Source organism: Leptodactylus fuscus, chromosome 7, assembly GCF_031893055.1.
Source record: "Leptodactylus fuscus isolate aLepFus1 chromosome 7, aLepFus1.hap2, whole genome shotgun sequence".
NCBI lineage: Eukaryota > Metazoa > Chordata > Amphibia > Anura > Leptodactylidae > Leptodactylus > Leptodactylus fuscus.
In genome coordinates, this window is record NC_134271.1 from 24,073,913 (window position 1) to 24,091,296 (window position 17,384).

Below are 17,384 nucleotides of genomic sequence, written 5' to 3' on the forward strand. Positions count from 1 at the left end.
CACACCAGCACTTTCCCCCAAACATGAGGCGGTCCCTAAATTCAGCGCTTAGCCCTAAAGTTCCATGTGACCAGTTACGAATGGACAAGTGCATGCGGACAGGGACGCTACCTTTCAATTTGGGCACAGTGGTTGAATGTAGTTGAGGCGTGGACCGGGTCGCAAAATGTGGTGGCCTGACTTGTCTCCCCACACAACATTCCTGGGAGGAGGGCTGAAACACCACCCTCCTCCGCTGTTAAATTGACCCCAGCTACGAGCTGGAAACGCTGCAACACTGGTGTGGGGAGACGTCAGCGGGCCGTGCTGAAGCTCATCAGCTTGGGGGCCAGACAGCACACTGCCTACAAAGTGAGTCATGCCATCCTCGATGAGACGGCAATGTGGTTTTTGCCACTGCACCTGGGCCCAGGCATGTTGTCATGTGTGATAATGGCCGTAACCTGGGATTGGCTCTGTAGCTTGGCAGCCTGCAACATATTCCATGCCTGGGCCACGTTTTTAACTCATTGCTGCTAATCTTTTGAAAAAGGTACCCCAATGTTCCTGAGCTACTGGTGAAAGTGTGGCGCTTGTGCGGATAGTTTTTAAAGTGTATAGTTGCCGCTGCTAGCCTCTATGCACTCCTACAACGCCTGTACCTGCTGGAACAACGGCTGTTGTGCGACGTCTCCACACTGCTGGCACTAAACATATCATGTGTTGAGCAGAGTGTGTGAGCAGCACAGACCTTTGATGTAGTTCCAACTCCAAAACCCTCGGGTTCGTCAAAGTCAACTCCCTCAGTTGCTCAACCATGAGTGGCCATGGGTGGCAGACTTATGTGAAATCCCATCCCATCCATTGCACTGGACACGAAACATTAGCATGCGCTCAGCACAACTTCGGATATGACAGCTGCGTTAAGCAGGGTGCAGGGTACAACACAGACCAGGCCCGAGCACCAGGAACAGGTGTTAGAAATACTGCAGCATCTGCCATTTCCTTCCAATTTTGGGGTTTTGGACCCGCCACCGACTTGTCTGGACCTAAGTGGGGATCATGAGACACAGTTGCCATCAAGGCAAGCTGTGGTCATGTGCGGTTTGCAGTAAGGGGGCAGTGCGCAATTGGAAGAGGAGTTGGTGGATGACGAGGCCACCGACCCCACATGGACAGGGGTGATGTCTAGGGGCTAAAGCAGTGTAGATGTAGAGGGAAGCTAAATCAACAAAAAACCTGGGTAGAAGCAAAGGCATAAACTGGGGTGATGTTTAGGTTCTAAAGCAGTGTAGATGTGGAGGGAAGCTAATTCAACAACAAAAAAAAAGGGTAGAAGCAAAGGCATAAACTGGGGTGATGTTTAGGGGCTAAAGCAGTGTAGATGTGGAGGGAAGCCAATTCAACAAAAAAAAACAGGGTAGAAACAAAGGCATAAACTGGGGTGATGTTTAGGGGTGAAAGCAGTGTAGATGTGGAGGGAAGCTAAGCAGCAAAAACAGTGGGTAGAAGCAAAGGCATGCAAAACTCTACCCTGTTGGAAGACTTATTCCTACGTCTGGAACACGTTAATGGCCCCCCTGGACAAATTACTGCCACTCAGGGGCCTAGTGTCACCAGGAGGGACAAGTATAGGCGCATGTTGTGGGAATACCTGGCCGACACCAGCTCTGTCCTCTCCGATCCCTCTGTGCTCTACAGCCTACACTTATTTTCTCATCTTTTTTTCTGAACTGCACATCTCTTGCCTGCTTCCTTTGGGATCTTAGAAATGGTGGTCCACTTCCACAGATGGTAACTTCAATAGACAGTGTAACGGGAGTAGCTGAGGGATCGCTGTCTTAACCACTTTTTGGCACAAAATTAACTTCCAAAGCCAAATATGGTGCAAGTATATGATGCAAGGACACCTACACACCTATCTCTGACACATTGGGGAGTTCACCCTCATGCGCCCTTTTGGCCTGCACCATCATGCGCCTCTTCCCAGCCACTCCACATTTCCCAAGCTTTTCATTGCAGGCAGAAGTACAATACAACCCACCCCCATGCCCAAGCCTTTAACAGCCTCATCGATAAACTGCTGGCCCTGGAGATGTTGGTGTTTGTTTATACTTCTGGAGACCCAGGCCTTCCGTCAGCAGATGGCAGCTGGGGCACCTCCCTATGCTGGGCCTAGCTGTTACTACTTCTCTTGGTGTGCTGTCTCTGCCTTGCGCCTGCATGTGTCCCATAACATCAGTCGGGCCCAGAGCTCTGCGCTTTGCTGCAAGGTCCACTTGACCACCGACACATGGACAAGCGCCTGTGGTCAGGGATGCTGCAGTGCTTATCTTTAATGACAGGCAGGGTGAATGTGGTGGAGTCTGTTCCCCGGGTGCAAACTGGGGTGGCCTATCTCCTCTCCCAGGCCAAAATTCATGGCAGGAGTAGACTGAAACCCTACGAAGCTGCAACCTCCACCCCAGCTACTAGTGGAAAACACTGTAACACTGGCATGGGGAGATGTCAGCAGGCCGTGCTGAAACTGATCAGCTTGGGGGACAGACAGCACAGTGCCTCCGAGGTCAGGGATGCCATCCTGGCTGAGATGGCATTTTTTTTTCCCTGCTACACCTGGGGCCTGGCATTTTTGCGCCTGTGATAATGGCTGGAACCTGGTAGCAGATCTGGAGCTTGCCAGACTCAAACACGGTCCACGCATGGCCCACGTTTTCCAACTTGTTGGTGCCATGTTTCTTTGAAACCTACACCATTGTGCCTGATATACAGGTCAAAGTGGGGCCATTTTCGTAAGTGAGAACTAGCCTCTGCTAGGCAGAAAACATTCAGAGCACACTCCTCTCATCTTCGCACCGTTGGCTGGCGGAGGAAGACGAGGGGGTTGGAGTGGCATCTGATGTCCCTATCCCACACGAGGCTAGAGGGTGCACTTCAGTGCATCCCATTGCTTCACCACAAATGGTGTGAAGGGGAGTGGAAAATGGAGGAAATGGAGAGTGACCCTTACAGTTGGAGCCAGCAAAGGCATGCCAAGTAACACACTGGCACACATGGCTGACTTCATCTTGGGTTGCTTTTCAACACATATTTCACATCATGAAGAACAAATAATACTGGATTTTTACAAGCCTCGAACCCCGGTCTAGGTCTAATGTCTGTTCCTTTCTTATATTAGGGGAGAGGGAAAAAAAATTACTTCAGTGATACGTTTAGCGTACATAGACTGACTATTAATGTGTATCCCACTTAGTGTTGTTAGGGTTACACACCGTCACAACCTGGCTAAAGCTTCTATAGCTGTTAATAAAGTCAACATAACTTTACGGTATCCAAAAAGACAGCTGGTACCGACAGAGAGCAAGACAAATGTCAACCAAAGCTGTGAGCTCTGAACACCCACAGTGACTTTGGCGTCATCATCATTATAAGGGAGCGGGTGGTAATAAATAACTTGGCAGTGCCTAAAACCCAAAAAGCTTATACAACTATATTTACATTAAGATACACAAATGACACTTTTCAGTAGCATGTCATGAGACAAGCTGATAAGCTCTTCCTTTGTGCAGTGCTATTTGAAAGTTAAACGCTGCCTTTATTTTAATTCTGGAGAAGGTGCAGACATTAGATTTAGAACATGTCTTCATTGTCCAAATCCCCTATATAGGTAACGTGTTTTTCGGGCCGAGCTGTCTGGGAACGAGCTGGTGCAGCACTGACAACCTGGGTGAATATGGCAAGAGCCTGAGATGTAGGGTGAATGAATCCCCAAATTATTTGTGGAATTCCCAGTGAGACAATGGCACTATCTACCAGTAGCAAAAATTGTGGGTGCACATAACCCCAATATATTCTTTGAATTACCAGTCAGAAACTGGCACTATATGGCAGTAGCAAGAAATGAGGGTATTTGTAACCCCAATATATTCTTTGAATTCCCAGTGAGACAATGGCACTGTATAGCAGTAGCAAAAATTGTGGGTGCACGTAACCCCCATATATTCTTTGAATTCCCAGTCAGACAATGGCACTGTATAGCAGTAGCAAAAATTGTGGGTGCACATAACCCCAATATAATCTTTGAATTCCCAGTGAGACAATGGCACTGTATAGCAGTAGCAAAAATTGTGGGTGCACGTAACCCCCATATATTCTTTGAATTCCCAGTCAGACAATGGCACTATATACCAGTAGCAAAAATTGTGGGTGCACGTAACCCCAATATATTCTTTGAATTCCCAGTCAGAAACTGGCACTATATAGCAGTAGCAAAAATTGTGGGTGCACATAACCCCAATATAATCTTTGAATTCCCAGTGAGACAATGGCACTGTATAGCAGTAGCAAAAATTGTGGGTGCACGTAACCCCCATATATTCTTTGAATTCCCAGTCAGACAATGGCACTGTATACCAGTAGTAAAAATTGTGGGTGCACATAACCCCAATATATTCTTTGAATTCCCAGTGAGACAATGGCACTGTATAGCAGTAGCAATAATTGTGGGTGCACGTAACCCCCATATATTCTTTGAATTCCCAGTCAGACAATGGCACTATATATCAGTAGTAAAAATTGTGGGTGCACATAACCCCAATATATTCTTTGAATTCCCAGTGAGACAATGGCACTGTATAGCAGTAGCAAAAATTGTGGGTGCACGTAACCCCCATATATTCTTTGAATTCCCAGTCAGACAATGGCACTGTATAGCAGTAGCAAAAATTGTGGGTGCACATAACCCCAATATAATCTTTGAATTCCCAGTGAGACAATGGCACTGTATAGCAGTAGCAAAAATTGTGGGTGCACGTAACCCCCATATATTCTTTGAATTCCCAGTCAGACAATGGCACTGTATACCAGTAGTAAAAATTGTGGGTGCACATAACCCCAATATATTCTTTGAATTCCCAGTGAGACAATGGCACTGTATAGCAGTAGCAATAATTGTGGGTGCAAGTAACCCCCATATATTCTTTGAATTCCCAGTCAGACAATGGCACTATATACCAGTAGTAAAAATTGTGGGTGCACATAACCCCAATATATTCTTTGAATTCCCAGTGAGACAATGGCACTGTATAGCAGTAGCAAAAATTGTGGGTGCACGTAACCCCCATATATTCTTTGAATTCCCAGTCAGACAATGGCACTGTATACCAGTAGTAAAAATTGTGGGTGCACATAACCCCCATATATTCTTTGAATTCCCAGTGAGACAATGGCACTATATACCAGTAGCAAAAATTGTGGGTGCACATAACCCCCATATATTCTTTGAATTCCCAGTCAGACAATGGCACTGTATACCAGTAGTAAAAATTGTGGGTGCACATAACCCCAATATATTCTTTGAATTCCCAGTGAGACAATGGCACTGTATAGCAGTAGCAAAAATTGTGGGTGCACGTAACCCCCATATATTCTTTGAATTCCCAGTCAGACAATGGCACTGTATACCAGTAGTAAAAATTGTGGGTGCACATAACCCCAATATATTCTTTGAATTCCCAGTGAGACAATGGCACTGTATAGCAGTAGCAAAAATTGTGGGTGCACATAACCCCAATATATTCTTTGAATTCCCAGTCAGACAATGGCACTGTATACCAGTAGTAAAAATTGTGGGTGCACATAACCCCAATATATTCTTTGAATTCCTAGTCAGACAATGGCACTGTATACCAGTAGTAAAAATTGTGGGTGCACATAACCCCAATATATTCTTTGAATTCCCAGTGAGACAATGGCACTGTATAGCAGTAGCAAAAATTGTGGGTGCACGTAACCCCCATATATTCTTTGAATTCCCAGTCAGACAATGGCACTATATACCAGTAGCAAAAATTGTGGGTGCACGTAACCCCAATATATTCTTTGAATTACCAGTCAGAAACTGGCACTATATAGCAGTAGCAAAAATTGTGGGTGCACATAACCCCAATATAATCTTTGAATTCCCAGTCAGACAATGGCACTGTATAGCAGTAGCAAAAATTGTGGGTGCACGTAACCCCCATATATTCTTTGAATTCCCAGTCAGACAATGGCACTGTATACCAGTAGTAAAAATTGTGGGTGCACATAACCCCAATATATTCTTTGAATTCCCAGTCAGACAATGGCACTATATACCAGTAGCAAAAATTGTGGGTGTATATAGCCCCAATTCTATTGCTAGGGGACTTGCAGGGTATTTCTGAGGTGAAGGTGGGGGGGCACACCGTTGGAACGGGGATTTGGGGTGTATATATGGGGTATACGGGAATACACTGTCAGTGTGTTCCATTCAGGATCCTTGGAAAGCTGGGTTGCGGCGATTGAGCCCGTCAGTGCCACGTTACACTGACAAGCTTCTCCCTGGAATTGAAGTTATATGTAAGCCCAATATATTCTTTGAATTCCCAGTCAGACAATGGCACTATATGGCAGTAGCAAAAATAGTGGGTGTATATAGCCCCAATTCTATTGCTAGGGGACTTGCAGGGTATTTCTGGGGTGAAGGTGGGGGGGCACACCGTTGGAACGGGTATCGGGGGTATATATCGGGTATACGGGAATACACTGACAGTGTATTCCATTCAGGATCCTGGGAAAGCTGGGTTGCGGCGATTGAGCCCGTCAGTGCCACGTTACACTGACAAGCTTCTCCCTGGAATTTAGCTCTTATAAGAGCTGTTGGTTGTCTTCTCCTTCCTATCCTAGCCTGTCCCTGCCTACCCAGAATCTAAGCCCTAGCTAACTGGACGGAAACCTCCGTCCTCGGTGAATTGCAAGCTCAGAATGACGCGAAGCTGGGCGTCGCTGTTCTTTTAAATTAGAGGTCACATGTTTTCGGCAGCCAATGGGTTTTGCCTACTTTTTTCAACGTCACCGGTGTCGTAGTTCCTGTCCCACCTCCCCTGCGCTGTTATTGGAGCAAAAAAGGCGCCAGGGAAGGTGGGAGGGGAATCGAGTAATGGCGCACTTTACCACGCGGTGTTCGATTCGATTCGAACATGCCGAACAGCCTAATATCTGATCGAACATGAGTTCGATAGAACACTGTTCGCTCATCTCTACTTCACACATATGTGGAGCTCTATCAGCATGATTTTGCTGATAGAGCCCCTTTAATCCCACATCTATGCTACTACTATATGAACATGTCTTGGCGTATCTCTTCCAGTCTGATAGGTTGAAATGCCAAAAGTTCAATGTGTGGGTCCACACCACCTTACACCACATCTCATGGCCCCGCAGAATGAAGAGATGGCCGCACATGGACATAACCATACATGCTTGATCTCTCCATCTGAGCGACTATAAGACCGGGGTTAGGGACACTCCTTTATGACCTGAATCAATCCTAGGTTTATGTGTGACAAATATGTCAGCTATCGCCTTCCATTTTCGAGCTTCTGCAGCAGTGACATGTGGATAAAAGCACTAGAGGAGGGTGGGGGGTAATGCAAGTTCAGTACATACTGTAATTTTGACTGATGTCTCTGCTATGGAGACTTGATGACTATTGTTAGCTATTATTTCACAGCAGCAATGTCATCTTTCTCGAGAGGGTAATATAGTTCATAGTGGAATATGTTACAGAAATAATTTCTTTGCTTGTAGTTCAATTTCACAATCCTTTTGAAATAGGAGGACATATATAATGCGGAGGATATGGCATTTGGCCTGATGGAATGGGATTTTCTGAAGAAAATGTACGTTGTGGGAGATGGGTTAAGTAAGATTGTATGAAGGTGTACAGTCATAGAGGAACTCTAGACGCCCTGGACACATTGGTCATGGTTGGGTGGATTGTTCATGGTTGGGAGGATTGTTCATGGTTGGGAGGATTGTTCATGGTTGGGAGGATTGTTCATGGTTGGGAGGATTGTTCATGGTTGGGAGGATTGTTCAGGGTTGGGTGAATTGTTCATTGTTGGGTGGATTGTTCATGGTTGGGGGACCCTCACAACTGGGTAGGTTGTTAGAAGAAGACCCCTAACAGTTGTAATAGGATGTTATTACAGACCATTCTAGGACAAATTTGCTCTTACTTCTGTTAGGATAGCAGATGTAGATCTGAGCTAATAGTGAGAACCAATACTAGATACACTGATCAAAATGGTTAATACAGCGCCATGTGTCCAACATCCCCGGGCCGCACCAACTCCAACCCCACAGTGGTGTTCACCAGAGCCCCAGATGGTGGGGATGGACTTGGCGGCACTGCTGGTACGAGTCGGGAAACTCCAGACACACAGCGCACCACAAATCACAGCAGAACCACAAACTGGGAACTCTTACCAACAGATCTTCAGGGTGAAATGTAGGTCCAAGGAACCAGAAGGCAGCGGCGGGTGGTCAGCAGGGAGTCAAAGCGTAGTCGTTCAGTCCAAGTCGTCAACAAGAGGGCAGCACGGTACAGTAGGAAATCCAAAGAGAAGGTCAGACAGGCTGAGTCGATAACAGGAGAGGCAGAGCAGTACAAAAATGGGTTCAGGAAGCAGAGGTCTAAAAGAAAGCCGGGGTCATAAACAGGAGCACAGGAGGCAAAAAGCAGAGTCAGAGGTCAAGGAAAGCGGTCAGAAACACAGACAATCAGATAACAGGAGAAACGCTTACTATCTGGAACTAGGAGGTACAATGAATAGACAGCAGTGGTCCGAAGCCAGAGCCATCCTCAAGTAGGCTCCAGCCCGCCGCTAGGCCTCAAAAAAACGGAAGTCCCCTGTCCGGCTCAGGAGAAGACATCGCTGCGAAGGTTCCCGCCTGCCTCCCAAGACCCAGAAGCAGGGAATTTGGGAGGGCAGAGAGAAGAGGCCCGGCAACCTCCACACAGCGTTGCGGAGGCTCCGGCCTTACTCCCAACAACTTTGAGTTCTGTAAAATATACAGATCCTACTGCATGATCTATTTTGGTCACACACACAAAAAAAAATCACAGATTGGTCTATTTTCTCAGTCCCAGCTTTACCTTGTATATGTTTAGTTGTATTCTATAGCCTATACACAGGTACCTCAATGGTGGCACATGGTGGGACCTCAGGAGTTTAGTGGATCCGTCATGGATGTAAGCAATCATAAGACTTTGAATGACCTTGAGGCATACATGACTGGTGAAAATCAACAATTCTTAGCTCTGAAAAAGGAAAATAGTCTTTATTTGAAGCCACTACAAAAATACTTATTATTAAAAGATGTCCTTTCCATTTTTCTAGGGGAAGCGCTACAAAAATTCACTGGACACAGTAGGAACTCCTGACTCCAGCCGCGGAATCCGCAATGAGAAGAAAGCTTTAAAGTAAGTATACTTCTGTTCGGAAGAATTTTTATAGCAGTGCCTTAAAATCTATGAAAGAACCTAAAAATAAACCAGCTGGCCTTCCTGAATGACCTTAAGCATGACCAGTCATAGACCGTGGAACGAACCTTACATGTCTTTCCCTCTTGTGGTAAAACAACCCCTTCCCCAGTCCATATCACACCGTGGCAATCTCAGCAAATATTATCCTAGACAGTATATTTCTGAGATGTATCAGAACACACCGCACACCGGACAATGAATGTGCTGCCGTTTGGGGCCGTTATCATTATGTCTGACCACAGGAGAGGCGTGAAATTCACAATTTCCATCCACCTGAACCCTAGCTTTTAGGAAAATTCTAGCACCAATTTCTGCATCCTCTACATTACACCCCAACAGGTTTTCCAGATGAGTCATTATCATATAGGTACATGCATTTCCTTCCTCCGACACTTTCACCTACCACCATGGACCCATCCTATTCGAGAAGACTCCCATGATCAAAGTGGTTGTGCGCCCTGGGAAAGCCCAGACCAATTTTAATATAACTTTGTTAAATCTCGCAGAAAGAAGATAGCCCGGAATCACGTTTTTCTGTAGACCTTAGAATTCTCTTCGTTTCGCGCTCTTGCATTTTTCTCCTTCAGGTTTTTCGTTCTTTCACCAATGGAGTGGAAACTTACGGAAAAAAAAAATCAATCACCGAATAAGAGTTTTTGTCTCAGCACTTTCCATTGAGAGCTTTTGTTTCTCCTCCCGCGAACATGACAACAATATTCTTGTTATCTATCTCGGCGCGGAGTACAGTACAAAGTATTTAATCAGCTTTTGTCTAATCTTGGCTTACGCCACTTTTCCCTTCTATACACATATGGATGTTTATATTTGCACATAATAGGTTTTGCTGTGTATTAAAAATCACTATAATATTATTCTGGGAGAAAAGTCAATTTGCCTCCATCTGCTTCATCCTTCCAAGGCGTTGGGACCTTTTGTTTCTCCCGTCTCGGAAAGTCGACTTTGTTGTTAAAAGTAGGATTATGGAATTAGTAGCGGGGCCTATAAAACGTGGCTCTACCTTCCCGATTCATGATATATCTGACGGCACAGCTCTGTGCTCTTTACAGCGTAAGAGAGTGGATTGTTATGACTGTGAACAGGGGAGATATTTATCTCACTGTTCTTTCCCTCATAAAAATGTGTTGTTGAGTTTTCACCGTTCCAGTGAAATATTCTTTAGCTCGGTACTGAGTTGTGTTAGAAGATAAATCATATGGAGAAGAATATCGGAGCTCAACGTTGTCATAAGTATGAAGGGATAATCTGTTCTGATTTTCAATTGCATGTTGGTCTTAGTGTATACGGCTATATCCTTAGTGGCTAAGCCTAGTGGAGATGTCTACAAGTTACTCACTTATTTTACGACAGGTCTTTTAACACAGATTTTTTCTGGTGTAGATCAATGATATAACAAGTCAAACACTCTTTACACCCACCAGTACTATTCCCAACTAGACTGTCAGAAACGCAATTCTGACAGTGAATAGATATTAGTAACTGCACTGGTTTCCCCAGCCCCGGGGGCACACAATGGGAAAGTCCACCGTCGACTTTATAGCAGTATATAAAACCGCATGTGCCCAAGGACATGAAAGGTCCTCCCTTAAGACTGGCGTTTCATACAACAATCTTAATAAAGGGTCTGAGAGGTGCAAGGCCATACTAATTTATCAAACGGCTCTGGCCTCTCAATACATTAGTCCAGTAGCGTAACTAGGAATGGTGGGGCCCCATGGCGAACTTTTGACATGGGGGCCCCCCCCAACCGACACTGACGTCAAAGACCTCGACCGGCCCCCTCCTCCACACTCTATTACGTCCCTTAGTGGCCCCTGCACACAGTATGTTGTCCCTTACCAGCCCCTGCACACAGTATCATCCCCAATAGTGTCCCCTGCACACAGTATTATCCCCATAGTAGCCCCTGCACACAGTATTATGCCCCATAGTGGCCCCTGCACACAGTATCATCCCCAATAATGGCCCCTGCACACAGTATTATGTCCCTTAGTGGCCCCTGCACACAGTATGTTGTCCCTTACCAGCCCCTGCACACAGTATTATCCCCAATAGTGTCCCCTGCACACAGTATTATGCCCCATAGTGGCCCCTGCACACAGTATTATGCCCCATAGTGGCCCCTGCACACAGTATCATCCCCAATAGTGGCCCCTGCACACAGTATGTTGTCCCTTACCAGCCCCTGCACACAGTATTATCCCCAATAGTGTCCCCTGCACACAGTATTATGCCCCATAGTGGCCCCTGCACACAGTATTATGCCCCATAGTGGCCCCTGCACACAGTATCATCCCCAATAGTGGCCCCTGCACACAGTATTATGTCCCTTACTGGCCCTGCACACAGTATTATCCCCCATAGTGGACAACCATGCAGAATGGGGAATGCATTTCGCATTTGGTGTAAGAACGGGCCACATTATCAAACCTCTATGCCAGAAAACTAGAGTCGAGAAATACCCCAATATTGCCAATATGGCTTAAAACAAACCAGTTCATGCTAAATATGCCCCAAATACGGAAACAAGTTTATAATCGACACTGCAGAATTCAGAGACCAATTTCCCTAAACTGTATCAGTGCAAACCAAAGTTCACAAGAGCAGTGAAGGGTTTATCATGGAAATCCCTTATACTGGACTGTAATATGCAGATTCAATATTTTTCATCCTTCAGCAGAATTCTCATATATGGATTAATTGTCATTGTAAGATTTTGCATTTTATATATCCAGTAGTTTTTGGTTATCTCGACTGTTAACCATTCATGAAATGCAGATTTAGAGTACAAGCTAAGATTAGAGGAAGGGAGGACATAACTCGATGTTTGTCATAAAGAAGATCATCAGTTGACCTACTTGTCTTAAAGTGACAAGTTTTCATTCTATGGCTTTTTTCTGGTTTCTTTCCGTCAGTTCATGAGGTAGTCACATGGAATCGTTTTCATGGCAGTTGGAACCAAAACATTTAAAATTTTGACTCTCAAATTTTGAATTGTGTTTCTTGGCCCAAACAATTCTCTCCTCCTCCTTCTTCTTCTTCTTCTTGGTCCTTAGTAGTGTCTTCTTCACAGTAACTCAACCATAAAGGCCTGATTGTTGCAGTCCAGTCTGAACACTTGATGTTGAGATGTTCCCGGCACTTGATCTCGATGAGGAGCTTAGTTGGGCTCTAATCCAAGGTGCTGATAATTTGCCGTTTCTAAGGCTGGAAGCTCTAAACAACTTATCTTCTTCAGCATAGGTAACTCTTGAGTCTACTTTCCTGGGGTAGTCCTCATGAGGTCCAGTTTTAGCATATTGTTTTCATCACCGCACTTGAGGATACATTGAAAGTTCTTGAAATGTTCCAGGATAACTGACAATTATGTCTTAAAGCAATGATGGATTGTCGTTACTGTTTGTTTAGTTGAGGGATTCTTACCAAAATGTACATTAGAGAATTACTTGAATAGGGCTAAAAACTGTGTAGAAATAACGATGTACCTTGGCACAATGGATGGCCGAAACACAGGAAGGAGAATCCATCAATGAACTCTTGACAAGACATACTTGTTAACTGAGAACCATTCCAAGTGACTACCTGATTAAACTGATTGAGAAGATGTCAAGAGTATTATTTAATTATATTTAATTTCATATGTGTTCCTTCATAGCTTTCATAGCCTTCAACATGAATCTACAATTTTGAAAAAACAAAGCAAAAACACTAGCACATTGTTTCTTTTATGGTGGTCAGATCTCCCACCATTCAATAGTATAAATGTACGGATGTTCTCTTGCTTATGTTAGCTCAAGTTCTCCAATTTTTGATTTCTCAAACCAATTCAATAATACCATATTTCATCATGCAAGAAAAATTTAGGCTGAAACTCACAACGTAACCATTGCGTGGCCAAAAGTAGGCACTTGTAATTTTTTTTAAACAACTGGCTGTCTGGTGCCATATATCTCCGAATATATTGAGCCAAGAGGAAAGTCAAGAATGGACCCATCTGTGTGGAAGATTCTCCTAACTTTGCTGTCCCTTTGCTGCCCAGGATAGCCTTATCTCTCTCCTTCCCATTGACCAGAAATCTATGACATATCCTAAAAAAAATCATTTTAAAATTTTGTCAGAATGCGGAGTTAATATTTGTATGCAAATGTGAACTTTTGTATTAGTTATTACTGCAAACTACAAAACCTTGCCCCACATCACCCCGTACAGCTCTTAAATATAAGTACACTATGGCCATGGACTTGGAAAACAAAGATTTTCAAGGTCTACCTATTAACATCTGAAATTTCAAGGATAAAATTCTGTTGTATTTTTTGTTCCGGGAGTGGGCCGTGTTCTTGTGTGGTCCTATTGTAGTGACTGAATCAATTGAACAATGTAGGAAGAAGATAATGTTGTATAATACCAACAATGTACAAACTAGTCAGAAATAAATACTCTGGATAGATGCCCTGAGATGAAAGAAAAGCCCTTACAAAACCTTTATTATGGCCACTATGAGTGTTCCATAATCCATGGGATGGTTAATCGGAGTGTTAGGTGTTGGACTCCCCTGATAAGGGGGTAACAATCGCAGTCATCAATAACAAATCAATAGGGTTCCGACACCTCCAACACTTGATCTTCCGTTTCATGGCTGTGGTACATGTACAAGTGCCGTGACCCCTTCACTGTTTACATCACATGCCGTTTGTTTTATGGTGGCCATGTAATACAATTAAAGCATCATTCCATGGAAGTGAATTGGACAAAGCAACATCACATGAAATATATGGCATGCAACATAAGCAGTGAAGGGGTCACGGTGCGCACGTAAGTGCCACAGCTCCTTCTAACAGCTCTCAAGCAAAAAGATCCCTCCTGATCTATTATTGATGATCTAGCTTGAGGATGGGTTATAAATAACAAGTAACTGAGATACCCCCCTAAAGGGTCAAGCCATCTTTAATAAAAATTGTTGGCCTATCGTTAAGAGAGGTTGCCAATTTACTATATCTGTGGAGGTCCCAACAGGTGGACTCCCAGCAATCTAGAATTGATGGCCTTTACTAAAGGGGTTATCAACTTTGTAATATTGAAGGCCTGTAATGTTTACATGCTGGGACCCCACACGGGACCTTAAGAATATGAGACCACAATGTAGTATCAAATCTTCTTCTACAAATCGTATAGGAGGTGAGCAGTGAGGGGCCGGTCATGGGGACATTGCCAGGGGCCCAGGTCCCCGAACAGCTGATCTGCAAGGGTTTCAGTTATCGGACCCTAACAGATCTATTACTGATGACCTATCTTTCTAATATTGTTCACCTATCCTTAGGAAAGCAGAATAGGAATAAAGTAGGCGCCCCCAGGGTCCATTGGAGTATAATTAGGCCATCTACAATTGAGGGCCCATCCTAGCCTTTCAGTATCATATTTTGTTTAAATATCAATTTAGAAGCAAATATTGAATTATAGATGAAATGTTAAAGGTAGGGGCATATAGTTTTTCAGATCACAGTGTACTGTCGTCCCTGCTGGGCCTGTAAGTGATTTCCTAGATGACATTCACCTACTATGAATTCCACTCACTATGGTCTTTACGCAACATTATCCTGTATCGTTTCGATGTGTTGGACGTAGCTAGAATATATTAGTATTAAGTGGATTTTGTATGTCCCTGCCTGTCATTTCTCCTCCGGAGAGATGATATGACCTTGAGATGCGCATATCCCTGCATTGACCCACAAACTGCATGTTCTTAGACAGCGCGGTGGGAGTGCTACCATCTCATCCTGGAAGATGCGAGCACTGGGACAAGGAGATAGCATTTTGTACGCTCGCGTTCCTTATTTCCCTACTGACACGTGCTGCTTTTTCTGAAGCACTCGCTCTTATCACCCTGCTCTCCACCACCTTCTTAGTAGAGGATTCTTTTGTTCCTCTATGTCAAAGCAAGAGTTGGGATCAGATATGGAGAGGTGAGAGTCTGCCTGGGTGGGAATTGGAGTGGGGGGTTATTAATTAGGCTATGATTTCTTCAGGCGTGTGGATAAAGGACATGCAGCCGCCTTATAGCACATCGATCCTCCTTCCTTTGTGTCCCTTGTGAAGGTCAAGCTGTCACTTTGTTCTGAATGTCCACATGTCATCAAGGGTCTCATGCTAAGAGTCCTCCACAATAAGGCTCCTCAACACCTAATTTATATCTGCAACCTACAGCAGTGCACACAGCAGTAAACCTTAACCACCTCGCCTCCAAAGGGACGCCAAGGACCATGGCGTGGTTGTATGAATTACTCCTGCCTTTAGCACATAGACATAGGACATACAGTGTCGGAAACTCGCAAAAATTGCATTTTGTGCTTCCAAGCTTGAACCATAGCTATCGTGTTTTTACAAAGTCGCCATCTGCCGCCACATATGATGACCACCTATTAATAGGGAATGTTTAGAAGGAGGCCAGTGTGTCATTTTCCCCAAAAAAAATCTGCTTATAGACTGAACAGAATGACATATCGGAGTGTGTACAAATATAAGACTAATCATCCGAGTAACCATGCTGAAACTGGCACCGTGCTCCGAGGGATGGCATGTGGAAGGAAGCGAACACAGAAGTGAACGAGATCTGTTATAACTGTAATAACCCCCCCAAAAAAATCATGTCCGAGGCTACATAAGGTTAAACAAAATTGCTAGGGGATGCCAGAGAGCAGGCAGAACTCCAAAAACATCCGCCCTATTCTACGACCCAATGGCGTTACCAAGTGGCGTGAATGCCATTGAGCATAATAGGTGGAATTACTATGAATAGTAAGATATTTTCCATAAGATATTTAGTATTTTATAAGATTGGAAAGATAGTCAATGTAGTAAATAAAGATGAGCGAACAGTAAAATGTCCGAGGTTCATTATTCGTTTCGAGTAGCCCCTCAATATTCGACTACTTGAATCGAATATCGAACCCTATTATAGTTTATGGGGGGGAAATGCTCGTTTCAGGGGTAGGCAACGTTCGATCAAATTATACTTACCAAGTCCACGAGTGAGGGTCGGGCTGGATCCTCCGAGAAGTCTTCTCCGTGCAGCGTCCCCGCGGCGTCTTCCGGCTCTGAATTCACTCTGCCAGGCATCGGGCCTGGGAAGAGCCAACTGCACATGCCCGCACTACAAGCAGACATGCACAGTCGGCTCTGTCCAGGCCTGATGCCTGGCAGAGTGAATTCAGAGCCGAAAGATGCTGCGGGGAAGCTGCACGGAGAAGACTTCTAAAGGTAGGAGAAGAACCATAGCAGGAGAAGAACCGACTGTATAGCATTCGGCCAATCAATGCTGGTTCTGCATCGAATTTTTACATTCAAATAGCGAGTGGTACTCAATCGAGTACGAGTATTTCGAATACCGTAGTATTCGATCGAATACCTACTCGATTGAGTACTACTCGCTCATCTCTAGTAGTAAACAATTATTTTGCAGCTGGAGAAAAAATAGATGGTAAACCCAAAAATTTACATATTTTCAATGTACTTTTATTAGCTTTGAGGTTTTGTCCCTCTTAAGTACCTTTTCATGAAAGGTCATTTCTTTTGGGTTTTTTAAAGTATTATTTTTTTACATTTTTAAAGCAAAATAGCAATGCAAAATACACAAGAAATTTGCACCCAAAATGTATTAAAAAAAAAGGAAAACAGTAAAAACAGTACACAGACAACATAACCAATTTGGCAGTAGGAAATATATAATAATATATGTATCAAGTAGATGGGGTTGGCACAGTTATACCCTGGGTTGGTAGAAGACTATGGCGCCAATAACATACAAATACATTTGCACCTCTCTCTGTCTAGAAAGATATAAGACCACAATGGGGAAATGGCATTGATCCAAGGGTCCAATATTTGCATGAAGTGGTCTGGGGGACCTCTGACTGTGTAAGTTGGTTCATAGTTAGGGAGATTAGATTCAATCAATTGAGCTGGTTGGGAAAGGGATCGGACCTTAGGATTCCAATTCAACAGTATAGTCTTCGAGACATAAAATAGAAGTCAGTGAAGC

General features: G+C 44.2%; 1 protein-coding gene across 4 annotated transcripts in view; it reads left to right on the plus strand.

Annotated features, from left to right (window-relative positions):
- The window catches only part of SYT7 (synaptotagmin 7), a 310,992-nt gene that overhangs the window by 173,768 nt on the left and 119,840 nt on the right, over positions 1–17,384 (plus strand). For all 4 annotated transcript variants that reach the window (XM_075281379.1, XM_075281380.1, XM_075281382.1 and 1 more), the window contains exon 3: positions 9,186–9,268. In XM_075281379.1, the coding sequence (XP_075137480.1) occupies positions 9,186–9,268 (83 nt within the window). The remainder of the gene's footprint in view (positions 1–9,185; positions 9,269–17,384) is intronic.